Consider the following 21939-nt stretch of genomic DNA (forward strand, 5'->3'; position numbering starts at 1 on the left):
ACCAGAAGTCACGCATTGAAGTTTTTGTTAAAACACCTTGAAGACCTCGTTACGAGAGCCGTATCGTGGGATAGACGAACATCTTATACAAAGCACCACTAAACTAGACCCATTGCGTTAAACAACACTATACCGATTAGTGCAACTGTTACAGACCATTTGACATTGGCTGCAAAACGTCCGTCAACGGTAGTAAACGATCGATGTGTTATCGTCTTTACGGTGATCATGTTAAGAGTCATTTTAGAAAATAAGTGTTAATTATGCAACAATTGAGTCACAAACACCCACCCATCCGTCAATGATCACGAAACAGCTAATGGGATTGTAAGGTTTTGCTAAAGACGTTAGACATTCTGTGACTATGTTGCAATAAAACTCTTTTTTCTTATTTCTTTTTTACATTTAATTTATTTGTTTTTAGATGAAATTTAGCTTTATTAACCTATTCAGCCTTTACTGCTATATTTGACTCAACTTTCTGTTATTTGTGTGTTACAATTTTTTTTACAAACGTATACATTTCCATCAGTGAATGTCCTATGGTGAAATAACGATGATAAAATTCTTGTAATCTAAAATCACCGACTCCAAATTGCATTTTCTGTCTTAGCTCTGTCTCACGCCCAGTTCACGAGCATAATGAACGCTCCCTTAACCCCACTTTCGTATAAAATTGTGTAAAATCTATTTTTAAAGTTTTTCTCACAGCGCGACACGATAGGTAGTGTTAAAACTAAACCATGATTGTTAAAAAATTACCATCAAGTTTTGATAAATGGTGTGTTTATACACGATTATTACAGGAGGGCTAACGTCAAATGTGTGACCTTGGGTCATGTGAAACATCCTGTAATTTTGATATGAAATATTAAGACAATATTATTTAATTGTAAAGTTAGGTGTTTATATAAACTCGATTAGAGGAAAAATTTTTATAAAACAGCTAAAGACATAAATTTAACGACCATAGATATGCGTAGGTTTAGCGAAACCAAATATAATTTTATTCATAAAACTGTAATGTCATCTGGTATTGACGTCATCCAAACATACTTTTATAAATAATTATTGTGATATTAAGAACTGCATAAGTCGGCTTTATCGATGAAGAATAACGTTTTGACAAAAAGACGATGTCTATTTGTAAATCATGAATAAATCAACCTTAATACTAAAAAATCGGTTACCCGTTGCAGAACAAAGGTCTGTCTCCCCCACAGATTTCCAATAGGATCGACTAAAAGCAACCCTACGTACAGCGTCTTTCGTCGATCTGACAAGATGGACTGTCCATCTCGTCTGTCCTTAGTCCGATGTCTCCGTTCGACTCCAGAACCTCAACTTTGCTTCATCTGGTAATCGAGGAGGAGGAGAAAATTATTTACTCGAAAACTCGATGGTCACATTTGGACACTTAAAATTTTACTTTAACACCACCAGTCACTAGTATCGCGCTACCAAAAGAAATAAAGAGATATAATTATAAAAATATAATTAAGTCAGGTGCGAAAATACAATTAACACAATAAAATTGAAGACACGCATAATGGTTGCTTTCAAGTGTGTTTTGTATGTAGCAGATCCTATTGTCGGCTAATCTACCCACTGAGACAGATAGGCGCATTAAAATGTTATTAATGAAGTCGCAATACGCAATCGTCTTCACGTTACCGGGTAGTAAAAGGCTAAGCTATTCGAAGAAGTTACGGTGCTGCCTATCGCTGGAGCTCCGCGAGCCACTTAATAATTTAATAACGGCGCGTTTCGCACTCGTCTATTGTGGATAATTCATACGTCGCCGTACAGCCACTGTCCGGTCCAACATTACGCTTACAATGCGTCAGTCAGTTCCTCGCGGCCACTCGTCCGTCCGACATTGCACGCACCGCGCTGTCAAATTCAAATTTCGAATTCCATTTAATTTCTCACCTTTTTAATCATGTATAATTGGTTGCCAATTAGTGTTATGCATTGAAATTAGTGATGTGAGTTCCATATTCGCGACACGAAGAAGTCCGGTTGTGACGGTAGTTTGATTTAATACAAACTATTTGTTTTTAAAGCTGGAGCGACACGGCGTTTACATGCATTACAGAAAGCGACCCTACAGGTTAGAAACTAATAGAGTATCAAATTATATATGGTATGATAAACTGATCTAATTTAAAATCCCTTACACGAAGAATAAGATCCCTCTTCCAAAAAAATTCCTTTCAAAATTGTGTCCTAAAATTTAAACAATGTGTAATTAACTTGAAAGAAATCTTTTATATATATTCATACGTACATTCAACTAAACTCCCGAAGACAATATACCACGACTTGATATGATTAAAGAATACTAATGTTTTTTTTACGAGACTGACGTCAGTAAATCATTGCCTTGTTATAAAAAATAGTGAACAAAACATTGCACGACCTGATTAATTGTTTTGTGAATATGTTAATGTCGTAATTATAGTTTTTTATGAATGGTTCAGATCTGTATTGTAAAAGTATGTCACCAGTATACGCGCACATAAACGTACAAACATGATCTCGTTTATTTACAAGTGTTGAAAAAATTTTTTTTTAAATTTTTCCAAATAGAGTCGCTAAAGTTATGTGACTAAAAATAAAGAAATGATAAAACTTTATAATGAAGTCATTATTTTTATTATACGTGTTGAAATCAATTTAATACTCGCTAACCAACGATACCTTTTTTATTTTAAAAATGTTCTAGGGAATTTTGTTACAAAACACAATGCATTTTTTCTGTACATGGCGTATCAGACTTGATTTTATTTATTTATTAAAAACATACACGCAAACCGCAATACATCAGTTTACATTAATTGAAATAAAAAAAAATTAAATAATTGTCTATTGTAAGCGTGCAAGGCTCTGGTTATATTTATGCTGGTTTTGTAAATAAAAATAAAGTTGTGTCCTTGAAGCAGTGATTAAATTGACGTGTCAACTACTGCTATAATAATGTTTCAATTCAATTCCGACAGATATTTCTAGGTCAAAAAAACATATTTTATTATTGTTGTCGTTTGAAAATTGGACCACTGTGTAGTAAAATATTTAAATTAATATTTATTCTTTAGAACAGACTTTGCTTAGGACCAAACCAACATAAAATCATAGAAATAATGTACATTGTTTTTGTTATGTTCATCAGCAATCAGACGCAAAACTATAAACAGATGTTATGTGTACGTGGGTTTTAATAGCACAGGAGACCGATGTCTCGCTGTCTAATCAAAAAGCGGTTTCTCTTCAACCTTTTAACCTGATTGGCGTCTTTAAGCTATCCAGAAGCAAGCTGATTGTGATAATGAGGGAGATGTTTGATTTGCTGTTATTTATTGTACGGTAACTGTTAGGTACTCATATATTAAGTAGTAATTATAGTAAATGTCGCGGCAAGTCACTGGATATGGTCAGCGCGGAACCGATCATTCTGGCGCTCTTTGGGAGGAGGTAAATACTTTGCAATGGGCCTCTATCGGTTGATATGTTGATGATGAAGAAATATATATTTATACATAGAATAAAGGTCCCTTTATCTCTTCTACAGAGAAGAACCAGCCAAGAAAGTCGATACGGTAACAACAATGTAAAATATTTAACATCATTCATATAACATTAATAATAACATTATTAACTAAACGGATTATAGTAATACGTCTCATAATACGTGTCTACACGTGATGTCGTTGAAGTATTGCAATAACTGATATCGTGTTTCCAGGCCTTGCGGTCTGATACAGTAATGAATCGTTGCAAACAGACAATGTCTACATTCATATCACAAAAATAAACGTTAATCATTTTTTTTATCGTCTATGTAATGAGCATTTAGTTTTTATAATTAGATTTCGATTTGTTATACAAGTTATAGACGTGAAAGCTTTTAAGGAGTGAATGTATAGCTTATTTGCTTCCAATTCATTTACGTCTATCCAAAAATCAATTGTATCAAAAATAAAACACATCTTTATGATAACATAGTAAGATAAGGTGTTTTGATAAATAATATCTTATTATCACAAATTATAATTAATCATTGCTTACTACCTCTATAGATTTTGTACTGCAAGAAGTTTACTGTCACATTCAAAAAGAAAAAATAATTAATATGTATTATCAGAGTGATCATATTATAAAGAGTGATTGAAAATAGATATAAAAGCTGTAAAGGCTTTTACATCTACAGCTAGGCTATTAGTCTAGACTCCAGTTTAGAGTTGGTATTGTTATTCTACTGGATTAAGAGGTTGCAAAGCTTTCAAGCATATGCATCACAGGTAGACTGGGCGCTAGAAAATTCAAGAAGGACCTCTATTTGGGCTGTAACTTAAAAAATATTTCATTCTGATTAGAGGGTGCCCAAGCAGATCGACTTGTTCTGCTACAATTAGTTTACCAGGAGGAAATCATCAAATTTTACTGTAGTGCTACCAAAACCGCTGTATCGCGCCTTAGGTATGCGCGCAAAGAGACGGAGAAGAAGTATCAGCCGCTCTGTTCCGTTAGTCCTCTGTTGATCACAGCGGCGGCGCTAGTGCTTATTCTTCCTCAGTCCACTCGGCCACTATAATATGAGGTAGAAAAAACTCCTGCTACGATTTTGTCATGTATAGGCGAAACGCGATAGTTTTTTGCGCGCCATAACGGAACGGGTACGAATAACATAAAGTAATTTTTTTACCCAAGAAGCTGTATCTTATAAATTTTCGATATAAAATAAAAATAGTTGTATGAAAAACGAAACAGCCGAACAAACTAACAAAATGAGTTGTTAATGATCTTATTACGTCACTGAATATTGTAAGTCATTGTTGTATAGCAATTTGATATTACAGTTATAACATCTCTATTATCTGGGTTAGTTTTTCTTATAAATGCTTTCTTGTAAAGATATATGGTACCGGTATTATGCAAGCAGCTAGAAAATCATTCCCTCCACATTTCAGTTTGTGTATTAGATTTAGACTAATGATATATGTGAAAATTAATTTAACTCGATCGAAAAATTATACATCCACCCATAGTAAATTTAAGCATTTATAATGACGAAGTCCTCTTTCTATATACTGAATATAAATTGAACACGCTTATGGCCAGCCGTGGACGTTGTACGGCTGAAATGGCGATGGTGATGAATTCGTCATCAGTGATAATCTAGTACATAAGACTATTCTCCTATACATAGGATATTCTTCAAGACATAAGCTTCCATTAAAGATATCTATGTCTCCCATATACCATAATCTTGGCAGACAGATTGGCGATCGCAATATGGTATTATGGTATGCAAAAAACGCTGCGCCTTTAGAAACGGTTGTGAGCGATGGCAATCCTATATATTTAATGCAAAAACCGTGAATTATATAAGATTGTATACCAGGAATCCAACCCATGACCTAAGATCCCAAGTCTCAGTCCTCTACAACTGAGCTATCGCTATTCAAAGATCATCGTTTGCTTTATTGATATTTACAGTCTAACCGAATTGTCAAAGTTTGTTGTGTGCTCTTGTTGAATCAGGGCGCGTTTGGAACTCTCGTGGTTTTAGCCTAATTGATGACATAGGTGAGCCCAATCTGATTCTAATGCCGACCGAAGCACTTCAGGCATCCTTCTGCTGACGTACACAAGTGGTTACTATGATATAGATAATAATATTTAAAAAAAATAGATAAAAAGTGTACTATGAGTGAATGTTTTTGATCTAAATCTCTGTAGTGTCGAAGATCTGAGACTGTAAAAAAGCAAAAGCTGTAAAAGGCTGAAAGGCTAACAGCACCCGGCACCAATGGAATATAGCTATAGATACGGGATGGTTAAACAACCAGTGTGCTTTAACAATATATATAGTTATAAATCGCAACATTTTTATTCAATATTTTTTTTGTCTTCTTTTCATTTCTGAAGGTCGTGTGTGTTTTGAAACACATTGATGGTATTAATATCAAATACTCTGTGGTTATTAAATATTGTTTTATTTCATTATATTACATTACTGTTTGATTATTTATTTTATATTTTCATTTGATAAGAAAAATATGTCTTTACTATTTCCTTTACTTTACTTCTTGTGGTCATGTATAAATATAATGATAGTTACCTTTAATAATATTTATGTTTGATATTTTTGATTATGAGTGGGGACATGATATTGCTCCTTGTGTGATAAATAAATAAAAAGTAGATAGAATATTAAAATTATCATAATATTAAAATATCTTCTCATTAATCGTTAACGTGTAAACCAATGCTAAACTTCGCTATATGTAACACTTACAAGTGTTTGTCCGTCGGTTATCCACGCAGGCGTGAACTTGTTAAGCGTATTAGTTCAGTAGCTGCTTTTACTTGGCGTTTTAAACCGGAACAATATTTTTACTTACAATCACATATTTGTCAGTAACTTTTGGAATATTAACGTTAAATGTTTGGAATATTTAAGTATTTGTCTTATTGCAAAGTTTAAACTCAAGTTTGTACATAATCACAAGTTTATTGTAACCAAATCTTAGGTTTTTAAAAACCATAGATATAAAACCTGTCATCGATGTACGTATTTCAGTAATTTTCATTTATAATTTTCCGGCTGTTCATTCTCTTGATTGAAAAAATACTCATACCTATCAACGTTCATAACTTCTAACGTGTAATACACAACATTGTATACAACTTTTAAAATTAAAAAAACCATTTTGAATTGAAAGTTTTAACTTAAAATATTAGTTTTACGGTTTTTCTAGTACGTAAAGGGGTTTTAGAGAGATCTACAACCAATTAACTTTAAGGTCTTCAAGTTTTTAAGAATCTTTCTATATATTTTTGGATACTTTACGTTTTTTTATGAATGGTAATGTGCATGTTTATTATTATACATTTAATTTTCATTATATATTTCTGTATTGTGTTTATATTTTTATTGAAATGCATTATACGTTATTAATTATATTTGCAGCTACATCTTTTATACATTATATAGTAATTCTTATTTGGTATTAGTTGTGGCCACTCTATTGACCTCAGAATCCTTTCAAATCTGTCCTAGACTATGTAATTGTTTAAGTTAAGGAAGATTTTCATCGAAAACTTACTTAAAATGTGCACGTGATTTTTAATCACACGTGACGTCAAACTATGTGGCTTCATAAATAGCGGTATGTTCGCGTTTCCTGTGTAACTATGACATTATGATGTCCAAATTAATAGACAACGATGCTATGTAAAATATTATCTGACCTGCTGTTTTTTTATACACATCAAATACATATGAGAAGACAAACTACGCCTGCTTGTGAGCAGGTAATCTGAAAATAATTATTGTTTCAATCAAATCAAAAAGTCACTAGAATCTCTTAAGAATAGAATAACTTATTTCAAATATGGCAATGTATTCTACGTTTTCTGCTCACTTCCCCATATTTCTATACAAAACAAATAGTACTTTTGAATATGAAAACCTCATACGTGTATTGGATGATTGGTTATAGATGTAAAAGTTTTAATGGGGGCGAAAGTATAGCACATTTGCCGGCAATTAATATATGGTACACACAATCTAAAAGTCAATTCTTTCAAAAGTAGCAAATAACGTAATAATAATTTTTTTTTTAAGCAAAAGCGTTTTCAAAATTCGAATTTCTACATGTTTAAATTAATTAATGTATACTACCTATCTCTGCTGACTATGCACTATCAGAATTTATTGGCTTGTCGCATTTCAATATAAAAAAAATTACCGGAACATATTTCAAAGTGATCACTTTATACATATATAATCTATGTAATAATATAGTATATAGTATAACGATATATAGTAAGGTGTTTTTTTCTTTGCTATTATACTTATTAATAACGTGTTGAAGCTGTCTCCATAGTTTCTCAGCGGAACATAACTTTAGGCAAATAAGCAACTTTTGTGATTTCTGGACATAAAAGCCAATAGCCTAATATTATTTAAAATTTGTTGGAATGTCAGCAAAAAAAAAACATTTACAGTTGTGTAGTCAAATATTACATTTTTTCTACGCAAACCTCTCGGAACATAAATAACTCGTGAAAGTAGAACAGATGCTATCGTATATTCGTAAGATTGTATTCTTAAGAATTGTCAACGTCGAAATAAATGTACGTTTACAAAGGAGATTGTAACACCGCCAAAGGAAGGGGTCGCTTACAGTTATTATGATAATTAATGTGCCAAGCACGCGAGCCATTTTATTGTTAAAGTTGAAACAATAATGAATGCAAAGTTATTTTGTGTCCTTTCTTCTTGTTTTATGACAGTGATTGACTCTTAAAGTAAACTATTAAATAAGACGAACACTTAACATATAATTTGCCAGTCAATACAATTAATTTATTTAAACATTAATAATCATAAACAAGAGCGGAAATATGTTTACGAAAAAATATTTTGTCTGCGCGTGAATTATTAAGTGATAAAACAATTTTTATATTCATTTAATGCAATTATCCTAATATTAAATAAATTTTCATTTTATCATAAATAATTAACGTGCCAAGAAAGTAAGAAAAAAAAAGAAAACTCATTGAGTGTGTAACTAAAAAACTAAAAAGCGCGTTTGGAACCTTGTACCTTTAAATTGAAGAAATTATGGAGAAACTCCATTTGATTCTAGTTTCTATCAAATTGGGTTTTCCGGCGTAAACGTCCTAACATACATAAATGATCACTTTAAATTATTCTTAATAGACAACAATATGAATTGATGAATAGTCCTTTTAAATAAAAATGTAATGACACCCTAACTGAGTGTCCCGAAAAAGCCCACAAGCATAGTTACTGTAAAGTAGTTTACACTAAGTTCCTTTAAAACTTCCCTGTATTAAAATATTTATGTAATATATATAATAAATGCCATTTGTAGACTCCGCGGATTCGAAGCGGGTGGATACAGAAGGCACCTAGCCTATGACCTTTTTTAAGGTAGAGAGGGCTTCCGGAGGAGCAGTAGCTCGAGCCTGTATCTACTACTATTATACCGGATTGGCCGCCGAGCTTCGGCTGACGCTGCATAGATAATTAATTCCAATTTTTAAGACTCAAGCCTCCTCTCAAAGAACTAGTGTGCAGAACGTTATGCAGTTTTAGATATCATATAAATTTTACTGTTGTTTTGTTTTAAGATATTTACCGATATGTCCTAGACACACCCTTCTAAAAATACATAAAATTATCTTTATCTATAATACATATTCTTTATCATTAAACTTTTGATATTGTTTTGATAAAAATAGGATCAACGTAAATGAATAAAGTGTTTCTAACAACACATTTTTGAAATTAGATTTCAATTTAACAAGGTAACCTAGATATTCATGCAACGTATGTATTTTTGATGTTCTTATAAAAATATGTTTAAAGATCTCGCGGACGGATATTGTGTAACTGTGGTTTTAATCATTTTGGTAAATTGCAGTTGCGACACTTGCCATTTGAATGTATGGGAACCATTGCATAGTTACAGCATTTGCGTGATGATAGAGAATTATTGTGGCTAGGTACAGTTACCACAGTAGCTTTTTATTTAAGTCTCGGTGGTAACAAAGCTCACTGACTTTACTTTAATATTAAAAAAAATAACACTAGTTGCTCCAAATTGAATTTATATTAGCAAAGGTCAATTTTGTAACTCTACGCACATAGGTTCATGACTTTGATCAGGTCATCCAATAGACGTTCACTGCAAGGCCTAGGCCTAGTCGAAAGATCGGCACATACGTCAGAATTATAAAAAAAATAATTTAAGCGCGATTTAATTTATTCGTTCTCGTATTTTACGCTCAGCAACAGTGTTAGGTTCCTTTCTATTTACATGGAAAGATTGCAAATCTTGTACAAACCCTTTTTAGTCTCTCTAATGTTGAATTCATTTATTTTATTGAAATTTCAATATTGATTTAGATTATCAAGTGCGTAGTCTATATTTACATTGGGTTTATTATAGATTAAAGATGGACAGATGACTTTGGTAAGGTCGGTCGATGATACTGGATGTGGGCTGCTTCCAACCAGACCTTTTAATACACTCTGCGGACTATATCCTGCTGTGAACGTCCTATGGCCAAAATGACGGTAATGAACAGCGCTAATTTTTAAATACTTAATGTTTACGAAAGCATTTTCCTGAGAATGCAAATCGTAGAGCATTTTGCAAGTGTCGCTTGAGGCCGGCGCAATCATTTTCTTACACAATGTCACGGCGTGCGCGCACCTATATTTCATTTGTGCCGCCACCGATTTCTCCTGCCCTCCCCGCGAACATCCAGGCATTAGAAACTAAATAGCGAAAACCTAGCGGCTGAGTGCAGTGACTACAATTGTACGTTAAAAAAGGCGTACGTTGAAAACGCCATTCTGTGAAACGAATTTTTAACACCGTCGCTCTACGCCTTGACCTTAAAGTGGAAATAGGTAAGAAAATAGAGGAAGAAAGCGACACCTCCCTCATGAACAATGATATTTGTCGCCCTGCATTTCTCAGGTTTTGTAAACTAGTAGTGCAGGGAAAAAAACTAAAGAATAAAAGTCGGTCAAGTAAAGCCCAATAACAAGAACACAAAACAAGATTAAAAGATTTAATTAACAATCGATGTAATTAAATAGATATATTAATGTAAAAGTACAAATAAAAATTGTTCATCAAGAAGACAAAATAAAAAGATGCAGAAATAAAAACTAAATATAACCAGGAACGTAGGTAAGGGAAAAAGGTGATGTATGAAACAAGATCAGAACACGATGAATGAAAGAAATGTGTATGATGGAAAGGAAAGAGAAAAAGAAATTGTGAAGAAAGAATAGAGAAATATCAATAACTATACAAAACCCAAAATTGTAACGTCCCTGCTCCACACAAAGCAAAGGGAACGAGAGACCTATACAAACAGTGGTCATTAAAAAAAAATACGCTATCGCTCAATACCAGTAAAATAAATCATTGCGATATATTCTAAGCGAACCGGATGCGAAATAGATATATTCTAAGATGAAAATCTATAAATTATATTACAGCCTTAAATCCGAGCTATAGTGCTACTATACAATACTGCGTAATGGGAAACCGCGGCGTGGAGGCAGAGGAAAAAAGAGCCGTCGCAAGCGTTGATTACGACTGACACAACAGCGGTCAATACTCCTTCTTCCCGAATCTTAAAGTTTTACGAAAGACCACGGGTCAATAAACGCGGAATAGTTCATCCAAAATGTGGACACACGTTTGATACAGCAGCTTACAACGGGTTCAATAGAAGATTTCTATATTCTAAGATTTTTATATTCTTCGCTATAAAGCAATAGTATACGTTATACGGCTGAAATACTTCCTTCAAGATAGATGATACTTTACTATTATTAAGTAAAATATTATATTTTCATGATTGAATCATAAAACCCTTGTGAAAATTTTCAATATGTGTTTTACATATATTATTTTGTTATGCTAGTAACATAGTAATGATATTAATACAACATTTACAAGAACACAAAACTCTTGATGTGTATTTTCTCTATGAAATGTACCCGTAAATTTTATCGCAAACCAACAAAGGCTCACGCAAGTGGATTTGGCGTAAAGATAAGCACATTGCAATGCTTTCGCAAGCTATAAATATAATTAAAATTTTAACGGACTGCAGTTTTATTTTAGTCTTATCAGATTTAACGGTTTGTTTACCGTACAAAAAGTATATTCGGACGGATAAAAGAATTTGTCTTCTGTGCCTTGGAAATAAAAAAAAAACTTTAAGTCAACAGTTAAAGAAGACGATTCACAGAGAATATTTTAAAACTATAACTTTTGTTTAAAACTGTTTGAGGTTTTGTTAGAAAAAAAAAACATGTTTACCTTTCCACATACTAGTAGTTTTGATCGCAAAAAACTAATTATTTTATAAATAACTTGAGATCAACTTCAATATATGTTTATTGATGAAATAGTTATAATAAATTTTACTACTACCTCTCATATAAATTGCGACCATTTTAAACAGATTAAATATCTGATGCAATTTAATTTTATGTTATAATAACGGAATTGCAATTAAAAGCAATTTACAATTTCATTGCAAATGTCGACACTGGCATACCAGAATCATAAATGATGAAACTCAAGTTTGACTGTCCACAGGAATTAAAACAAGCCGTGTACACTGTAAGTCTGAGCTGTATCCAACTAAGCATAAATCTGGTTACTCCTGGCCTTGCGGTATCTTATCTGACTACTGTTTAAGACTTCGGCATCTCGGAGTCTTCCTTCTCATATTCCCCATCACTGTTTATTTTAAAGGCTGATTGCGTCTTTAAATGACTTTATGTTATCTATGACAAGCTTGTTCCATACCATTCAATCCTCTGTTATTCGTTCTGTGTTATTCGTGGCAGCAGCAAACAACCAAGTTATTGAGTTGACATATTCAGACCAGCAGGTATGTGATCGTTTACCTGGTCTTTTGCCTCCCCTACAACCATGTAAGTTATTGTAGAGAGCCTGGCTTAACCTTGAGTTCACGTCCGAGGATTCACGTCAGACACCATCAAATGTCACAAACTATTGAGCCATGCATATAACGTGGCCGAAGTATCAAACTATACGTTTCAAACTAAACTCGCGGATCAAAGATAAGTTGTTAAATAACCCCACAGGTTTAATAAAACATCACACCGCGAAACATGAAAAAAACATGTAACGCTTCAAGCAGATTGTAGACATAATATAGTGTTTTCTATATTCAGATATTTTTGTATAGACATTTATGCAAGAAAGCAATATATTTCATAAGTATTGAATTGTTGGTTTAGGTTGGCCTTGAATACCTACCATAGGAGGACGCTAGAGAGCGATGGGGTAGACAAGAGTGCAAACGATTTAATTCAATTTATCAGTTACACAGTTGGAACGATGGGAAAGATTGCAATATGGACGACTTAGTTACATCTTTTATAAACTCAGTTGTAATATAGTATGTCATCTGATCTCTTACTCATTGAGAATTGAATATAGACAATGTAACCAAAAAAATCAATACCCGCACCTACAGTCTATCACTGGTTTAACACCGCCCGACCTTCATAGCTAACTGCATTACACTCGCGTGCCGTGAACAATTTAAATATTGTAAACAATATTCGATTTGCTCGTGGATTCTCACCCTGAGTTCTAAGAAGCTGTAAAAGCTGATAAGGTTGACAACATTGAATATGAAATAATAATTATATTAGGATCTTACAACTATATAGATAACTTTATCTTGGGTAATTTTAAAAGATTAGTTCTTTTGCTAAGTGCACAAATATACAATAAATATATATCCAAAAACCCAGAAGAAGCTACAGGAGGAGGCTTTTGCTAATAGGCATACTGAGCTAAATGTGTGCAAAAATTCTCTCACGCAATTCAAGCGACTAAATAAATACATAACATGTATTAGCATATATTTGTAGGGCGATTGGTTATAGGTTTGAAATTTTTAAAGGGCGTTTTCCTATTATTATTAAGATACAGTGCCAATAAATCTAAAAATCATCCTGATTCAAATCGAATGTCTTCATAAATATATACTAATATATCTTCGGCATAATTGTTACTATTATATATACTATCTACTATCTATTTTTCTTTAATAAATCCTCTAGTTTGTTATGTTAAATTAAAGAAATTGAATATACAGTTTTCTATTTTAGTCGTCCCACGAAAGATCTAAACTATTTTACTGGACAATAACCCAAGTTATGTGCTAAACTTTAATAGAATATTGACAAAGTGTATTTGCCTCAATAGAAAATAAATATAAATAATAATTACTTAAAATTCTTCAACGCATTTAGCGCTCATTATGTACATGGTCTTTGATAGTTAAATACTCACTTCTTAAAGATAACTCGATTAAGCGAAGGTTGGAGTGCTTAGAAAAGTCGGTCAGTCTAGTAGGTATGTTTTAAAATAGTACAGGTGCGTAAGAATAATCATTTATCAAATGATACGAGTCATATAATAAATATTACAAATTTTGTAGAAATGTAGAAAATTAAATAAAGAAAACGTATTTCAGAGTTATGACTTTATATATTAGTTTAATAACTTAATAATTACTTTTAAATTATCATTCTTCATAAACATATTTCTTACACTGCAAAACAATAGTAATAATAAAAATATTTTCAATGTAATGCATGTATACGGTAGTTTTTATTTGATTATATACTTACATGCCTTCCTTTCCTGTGTTTTAATTTACTCTTGACATATAGCGGCCATCTGTTCTCCACATTATTTTACCCCCATTTTTGTGGGCCTTTAGTTCCCCCTACCAGGGTTAAAGGCGTTTTAATATATTAGGGAAAATAAGTTTTCATTTCTATACATTTACTTCTTATATGCGTCGCTTGATCATTCATTCTTTCTTCGTTCATTCATTTCTAATTCTTTTACACTTTTTAATGTTCTACACGTTATGCTTTCTCATTGCTGCTTGAACTTGCCAATTCGCTAAACAATATCTATTAGTTCAATCTGATAAATAAATGTCGAGAGGCAAACGGCGTTCTGAAATGACAAAAAATATTTCCGCAAGTGAATTCCAACAAAAGCTTACGTGTTACCTATTGTTCACACTATAAGCTTGAACTAGCTATGAAGGCACAACAGAAGTATGTGTGCTTTTGGTAATGTAGTCTCCATAATTTTCTTAAAACAAATTTCTATAACAAAGCACAACAAGGGCTATACCGTGCTTGCTATAGCTTTAGAAAGTAATTTTTCACCCTTTACTTCAAATTAATGCTTCTAGGCAGTTTTGCTACAGTTGTCTACTGTTTTTATCGTCCGGTACCAAATTAAATTGACGTAACAGCCGAGTTACGCACACGCTAAGGCAGTAATAAAATGTACTAATTGTGGGCGGCGTTCATTACATTCGTTTCCTTCTTTCTCCTACAAAATGATGAATTTTATTAACGACGGGTATAAACTAAACGTTTATTTGTGCCTATTATGCAATCTGTACTTTACAGTATGTGAATTTTGTCTTGTTAAATACATATTGTCAATTATATAATTCTCTTTAACAGTGCTAAAAGTTTCCCATTTACATAATATTATTGATTATTCATATCAAAGACCAGGGGACCAGGTTTTACATATATATGAACCAATTACATGTAAAAATAACTGAATTTTATCACTCTGTACTTATTTTAAGTTATTGCACTATTGATTCAGACTTGTCCAAGTATACGCTGTAAAATTTTGAAATTTACTTAATTGCGTGTGAAACTAAATAAACATTTTTTTTGTTTCAGTTCGGGGAAGCGACAAATTGGCTCCAATGTCTTAGCAAGGTATGCAAAATATGTTTAGTAAATTTTTTTAATAATGCACTATCACCTGCTTTCTTGGTTCCCGCCCTCTATGATTACCATATTACAACTCGCTGTTTGTTTATGCACGTTGACAGTATAAGCCACTAGATGGCGTTGTAATAAATGTAGTTGGTTCATGCAGCGTTCATAGATACCGCCACTATACACTTAGAATTTATTAACACTGTTGCTATTAAGCAAATTACCATCCAGTTTGTCATTGCCGCAGCCAATTGTACCGGTCGTCGTCTTTCAATTCATCGGGCTGCGGTTCGGGCGGGGAACCGGCAGACGATATGTACTCTGACGTGTCGCTAGAGGAAGACGTTCAAGGACTAAATTATAAGGTCAGTATAGTTTAATATCCTAAATAGGCAATAGATGGCGTAACGAAAGTTGATTAAAAAGAGACAATGTTTAACTGGTTTGCATTGTTTTCGCCCGTTACACGAATAGCAAAGAGTACCTTTAAATATAGCTCTGTTTAATACGTACAATGCTATAATTAGTCACGGAGAATTAAATAATTAAAAAAAAAATTATAAGTTTATTATCAATAAGCCTGTTATATTATTAGCAACATAAAACAAAGGAATGGAAATTCAGATTTCGCTGGTTCTGCATTTTATTCGCATTTAAACATTTGTGCAATTATCAACTTACTCAGAAAGGTATGTTTTTGTGATAATCTGATTATTTTAACATTTAATACATATGTGTTTATACATAAATATATAGCGACAAAAATATTTGTTGTAATAATAAAGAATATTTTGACTCATTCAATAAATAATATCTTAACAGGAAATGAGCAATTTCCTTCTGATATTCGTCAACTAGTGTACACATAAATGACTAAAGTCTACTGACTATTAATTCCAAGGAAGCAGTCATGGTTTCTGGAAATTATACCACGTTTTAGGAGCTGCGGATCTTATGTATGATAACTACATGAATAAAATAATTAAAATGTACAGGTTTTGACGTCATGTTATATTGTTATATGTATAGCATACCATTCCATCGTGTGAACCTAAGCATCACTTCATTTTACAGTTAATAGTGTTTCGCAAGAAGTAAACAATTGTATCCCAACCTATTTTGAGCCATGCTCGACCTTAAAATTCTTATGCGTCCTTATGTGACTTACACAATTTTTACATTAAAGCGAAATGATTAATCTCGTGTAGAGTCCATTTTCGAATTGGCTCCCTTAACAAATAAATTGCCCTCCAGTGGGGTGTGAGTCCGACGTTAGGAAACACTGAAGTGAAGAGTATGCAATATATTAAAATAAATTAATAAATGATAATGACAATTCCATCATCATCTCAGCCGCAGAGCATCTGCTGAACATAAGTCTCCTCAATATATTTCCAAAAGGACCGTTAGTAACCCGCCAGCATCCAGCTTTTTTTGACATTGAAAAGGTCACATCTATCCACCTTGTGTTACAATACAGTGAGTTAAATGGTAGTAATAGAGCGCATTAGTCCAATTGTGGCCTATTCACTTGCGCGTCAAATTTGCATACAAAAAAAAATTTTAACTGATCTAATTAAACTTGAGGCAGTCATCCGGTTCCAGTGTTACTTGTGTTTCTCTATAGTTCAAGTATTAGCTTAATCTAACTTAGTTACTATATACTCAATGATCTTTAATTAATGATGATATTTCTTTCGATTATTTTTTTGGCGTTGCTGTTACCGGTAGCAAACTTATAATCAGCTGGGCTGGGTTAAATTCGTCAAAATACTCAGAGGTCATAAACTTTATAGCACTGTTCTATCGCTTATTGGAGACGCATTTAATTCTGTCCCGTCTGATACTAAGCGATGACGAAGTGCGACATGCTTGCCTAGAAGAAACATATTCACTCTTGAAGTTTCCTGAGTCATTGTTGGCTATAAACAATGAGGCCTGTAGGTTTCAGGTATACTGTAACAGAAACCGCGCGGCTAAAAAGACGGAGGAGAACCTTGTTGGGTCGGCTCCATTTGTTCGTCGTTTTTTTTCTTGCTCAGCCCCCACCTTGCTGTGCTTAACTAAGGCGCGGTACTGTGGTATCGGTAGCGCTATAATCATTAGCCTCTGGGCAATTCGAAGTCATTGTTAGTTATCGATATTGTTCTATTGGTTACATGATGTAACTTACACCTAGTAGATAATATCACACAAATTAAAGATTAGCAATGAGAATATCATCATCATTTGAACAACAAAACGTCCACTGTAAGGCATAGGCCTCCCTTAAAGATCTCCACGATGACTGATAAGAAAATATAATTAGATATACAACGATCTCTTCTTTTACACGGATGATATTTTCCTAAAAAAAATACGAAAAAATTGTATAAAAAATACTTAGGACCAATTTATTATAATAGCAATAGTTTGTTGTTGCTTATATAATTCTAGATATTCAGCTGTACAAATCATAAGATTACGTTGATTTAATACTGGCTCTATGAAGAATTAAAAAAAATAAGATTCGATTAAAAGAATTAAATTACTAATTTTTTACATGATTTTTATCATTAAAAATTAGATGTAATTATTTTATTGAATTTGACGTACCAACTTTCGACAATTAAGTAAAACTATGCGAAAAAATGTACGTAATTAATTATTTTAATCATATTCATTTGTTCAGTGGCGTCGTTGTTTTCATATATCAGCTCATTAGTTCGCTATCAACGGCAAATGGTGGCAAGGCCGTTTTAGTTTATCATGCCCTCAAAAGCCATAGTGTTTTTTAAAATGTAACAAAAATGTTTATCATTCTTCGTATGATGAAAATGCGATGTCATTCATTCACACACAAGACCGTAGAACATTAGGAAATCGCTTTCCGAAGGTAGCGATGTTAGCCGGAGAAAAGCAAAGGATTACGCCGGGGTTCGGCCTCGAGCGCCCTGGAGTCGGAATGGACCCCCCTAAAAGGTCTTTGCGTCAAGTTACACCATGAATTAGTTAGTCTTAAAGTTATAGCTTGGAGGCCTGCCAAACTCATAATATTGCATTGTAGGTAACTGCGCAAACCGATGTTCCCATAGGAACCTGCGAGCTACGGTAACTAGGATTTAGCTAAACGCCTCTCACGCTCTTTTTCTCTCCTTGTGACTAGATTGTAGTCGCCACTTTGAAATATTTTGTCCCCAACGGCCATCGGTTACATTTGGTTCTTCTGCGGATAATAGCAAAACAAGCAATTTGACGGTCATACGTGAATCTCAAAAACTAGATCTGGGAAAAAACGGTGTGTTAATTTTTTTGGAAGAAATGATTAATATAAAATGCTAAATTTTACTTCCGTCAAATTGACGGGTCTACGGAACCCGCGTTAAATATCAGTAAATGTAAATCCAACGAAAAACAAAACATCAAGAGATATTTTAACAAAGTACATTTCGGCTTTTCCTGTAATTCAGGATAATATAAACTTGAAACTGTATTAAAATTATGAGACATCATAGGCTAAATTTATATTAATTATAAGGAAAGACTACCAAGCTATTTCGCAGATAAGGTGGTATTTATTCCACAATGAAACTGTCATTTAAGAACCGAAACGAACGTGTAGACATAGGGCCCTTTGTACGTATTTTCGTATTTTCTCGTATGAAGTTGGTGCTGTTAGCCTTGCGGCTCTTACAGCTTTATCGGAGGTGAGTTCATGGAACGGAGGGGTCCGTGAATTTATAACCCTTTGCTGCATATACTAGCAATTATGTTATTGGAATGATATACTGTTGCAACCTCATCAAAGAAATTAACCCGTTTGATGTTCATTCTTTGATGTAATTTCATTTAAATATTTAAAATGAAAAGCTCAGGAAAAACAGTATAAATTTATGATGACATTGCCTATAAATAGCAAGACATAATTAATGCATTAACTATATTTTATAACGACCGTCTTGATCCAGTTATATTAAAAACAACAACTAAACTAAATATAAATAATATTATTAACACGATAATTGTTTACCATCAATTATATTTAATTATTAAATCAGATTTAAACAGTCGTTCAGAACTCAAAACACGTCCATTCAATATTTTAAATCTTAAACTAATGGACATGTTACACACGATTCTAAAGTTTGTTTTTCTAAATGCAATGTCTATTTACGATAGGCAATACGCAAGGTCGGACAAGCAAGCTGCCAAGTACCGAAATAAACTTTACATTTCATACAAGTTTTTACATTGTATACATTACGTTCCCTTAGATAAATATGAAATGTATATTGTGAAATTGTAAAGTGTAAACATCTGTTGCTGTACATCTCTAGCATTGCTTTTCCACACACAGCCGACGGAAGTCGGCCATCTTAACTTCAACTTCAACGCCAAAAGTGGTTTACGTCAAATAAAATATCTCACTTAAACTAAACCATTTAACACCCTATAAAGATCAATTCTCAGCAATATTAAAATAATGTAAACATTTCATTAAAAATTACATTTGACGATAGTTTTTTTGTTTATGTCTGTTCAATGACCCGATTACATCACTGCATATGATATTAATGAAAAGCGTTTTTAAACAATACACTGCGCCGGTCCATTAGATATCACAGGACACAAGCAATGGCGGACGGAAATGGTACGTCAGCTGCGCGCCGCTTCCGGTCAAAAGCGTGCCTCTATATGATAAATAGCTAATTTAGTTTTATAATCCCAAGAGCGTTGTGATTTCGTGCATTGAATGAAAACAATTAAATACTAACAGATATTATGTCATGTGTTTTATATTGCCTATGTTGTTTTTATATAGTTTCGACAATGACAACATACAAGTTTTGGCACACCAAAAATTTATATGTTTAAAAAGCTGCATTAAAAATTAATTGGTAAAAAAAATATTTTAGCGCTATCACTTTATTTATTGATTTAGGGTATTAATAAAAAACAATAAATTAGAAGGTACAACAATAAATGAAATATTTCGATAATGATACGGGTATATTGATTTCAATCCTATATGGTACACTATAATTTTTGTTTAATGTCATCCAAACACGCTTTTTTTGTCTTACAATGTATTAGCTAGGGAAAACATGTTTCAATTTACTGTGTATGGTTTGTACATGAAAAAAAATGTTTTCTTTTTACTATATTTTTACCTTATTTGATTGTCTTAACTTAATTTATATTTTATTTGACATTACTTTGTCAAAATAAAAAGTACTACGTCAAAAATTTTTTTTATATTCATAACCTATCGATTTTCGCTGCCATATATATTAATATAATTTACTGTTTTCAATGTGGGTCTAGTTTATTAATTAGATGAAACAATAATCTCTGTGTTATGTCAAAGGCGGTTTTTTTATGATCATCACAAAAAAGCACCAACTGACATACGTTATTAAAACTTTTAATAAACCCCGGCAGTAATTTTTAATATTGAATAATCAGCTATTCCTTCTACATACCATGAAAAGTAGATAGAAAAAAAAAACCTTTGTTACAATTGTCAATGGCGTTAGCATAATTAACTCACAGTTAACTATGTTTGGAATTTAAATTGTTTAATTTAAATATCAATTAATTGTATTGTAATATGTGACGGAAAACGTTAAATGTAAGCCTGTTCTTATAGATTCTATTGGAAAACTATAGGAGAGACCTATGTCCAGCTATGGACATCCTGAGACTGAAATGTTGATATGTTTAAATACATTGTACATACGTCTTTTTTAATAATTAATTTTATTTTATAATCCAAATTTCCGAAACGCTTTTTCATGGTATATTATCATAATGCTATTTATTATTTTTGAAACCCTTGATTTTTGGACCTATCCACCCTAGTGTACCATTCATTAGTTGTCAGCAAATAAGCTATACATTCAACCCTTTCAAACTTAAACTTTGTTAGGTGTATTCCTATTGCCGAGTATATATCAACTAAGAAAGGATTGCAATGAAATTCCACCCGCAAGAAGGGTTAAGAGAGCGTTCTTTAAAAATATAGCATATTTTTAAACTGTAATTCGTATGAGTTTGATAATTTTTACTATGTGAAAATATGTTCTGGGCATAGTAAAAGTTATTAAAAAATTATTTTATGAAATTCCACCCGCAAAGGACAGCTACTGGATATAAGTATACCATCTGTTAATGTTACTATTATAGCAAAACTATTACTAAATCAGTTTCGTAAATATATTAATAGGATATTAACGGTAAAATGTTATTATTTTAACGTTCTACATTTAGAAAACACTTCATTCGTACGTGATCTAAACGTAATGCGTTTAAATAACGTGGGCGAATATGCCTTTCGATTGTATTCCTGGACAATCGCCCAATACTGTCGTTCTGCGCCAAACATCTAGTTGTCATTCCCAGGCAATAATAACTTAGCCGACTGAATGCAAATGCGCATAGAAATACAGAGCTTTAGCTTTGGCATTTTGGAGAAATCGTATTGAATATTGTCGAGATAAGTAGAAAACTTAATATGTTACTATTGTCGATACTTATTTACATAAACTATATATTGTAGTTAAATTATCGATGCAAAC

At 32.6% G+C, this 21939-nt stretch overlaps 1 protein-coding gene across 4 annotated transcripts in view; it reads left to right on the top strand.

Moving 5' to 3' along the window:
• The window catches only part of LOC137919298 (rab11 family-interacting protein 4A-like), a 113468-nt gene that overhangs the window by 48934 nt on the left and 42595 nt on the right, over positions 1–21939 (top strand). For all 4 annotated transcript variants that reach the window (XM_068762332.1, XM_068762335.1, XM_068762334.1 and 1 more), the window contains 2 exons: positions 15341–15379; positions 15630–15747. In XM_068762332.1, the coding sequence (XP_068618433.1) occupies positions 15341–15379; positions 15630–15747 (157 nt within the window). The remainder of the gene's footprint in view (positions 1–15340; positions 15380–15629; positions 15748–21939) is intronic.

Source organism: Battus philenor, unplaced genomic scaffold, assembly GCF_028537555.1.
Source record: "Battus philenor isolate CCGP_79_NKW_IND1 unplaced genomic scaffold, ilBatPhil1.0.hap1 SCAF_16, whole genome shotgun sequence".
Classification (NCBI taxonomy): Eukaryota; Metazoa; Arthropoda; class Insecta; order Lepidoptera; family Papilionidae; genus Battus; species Battus philenor.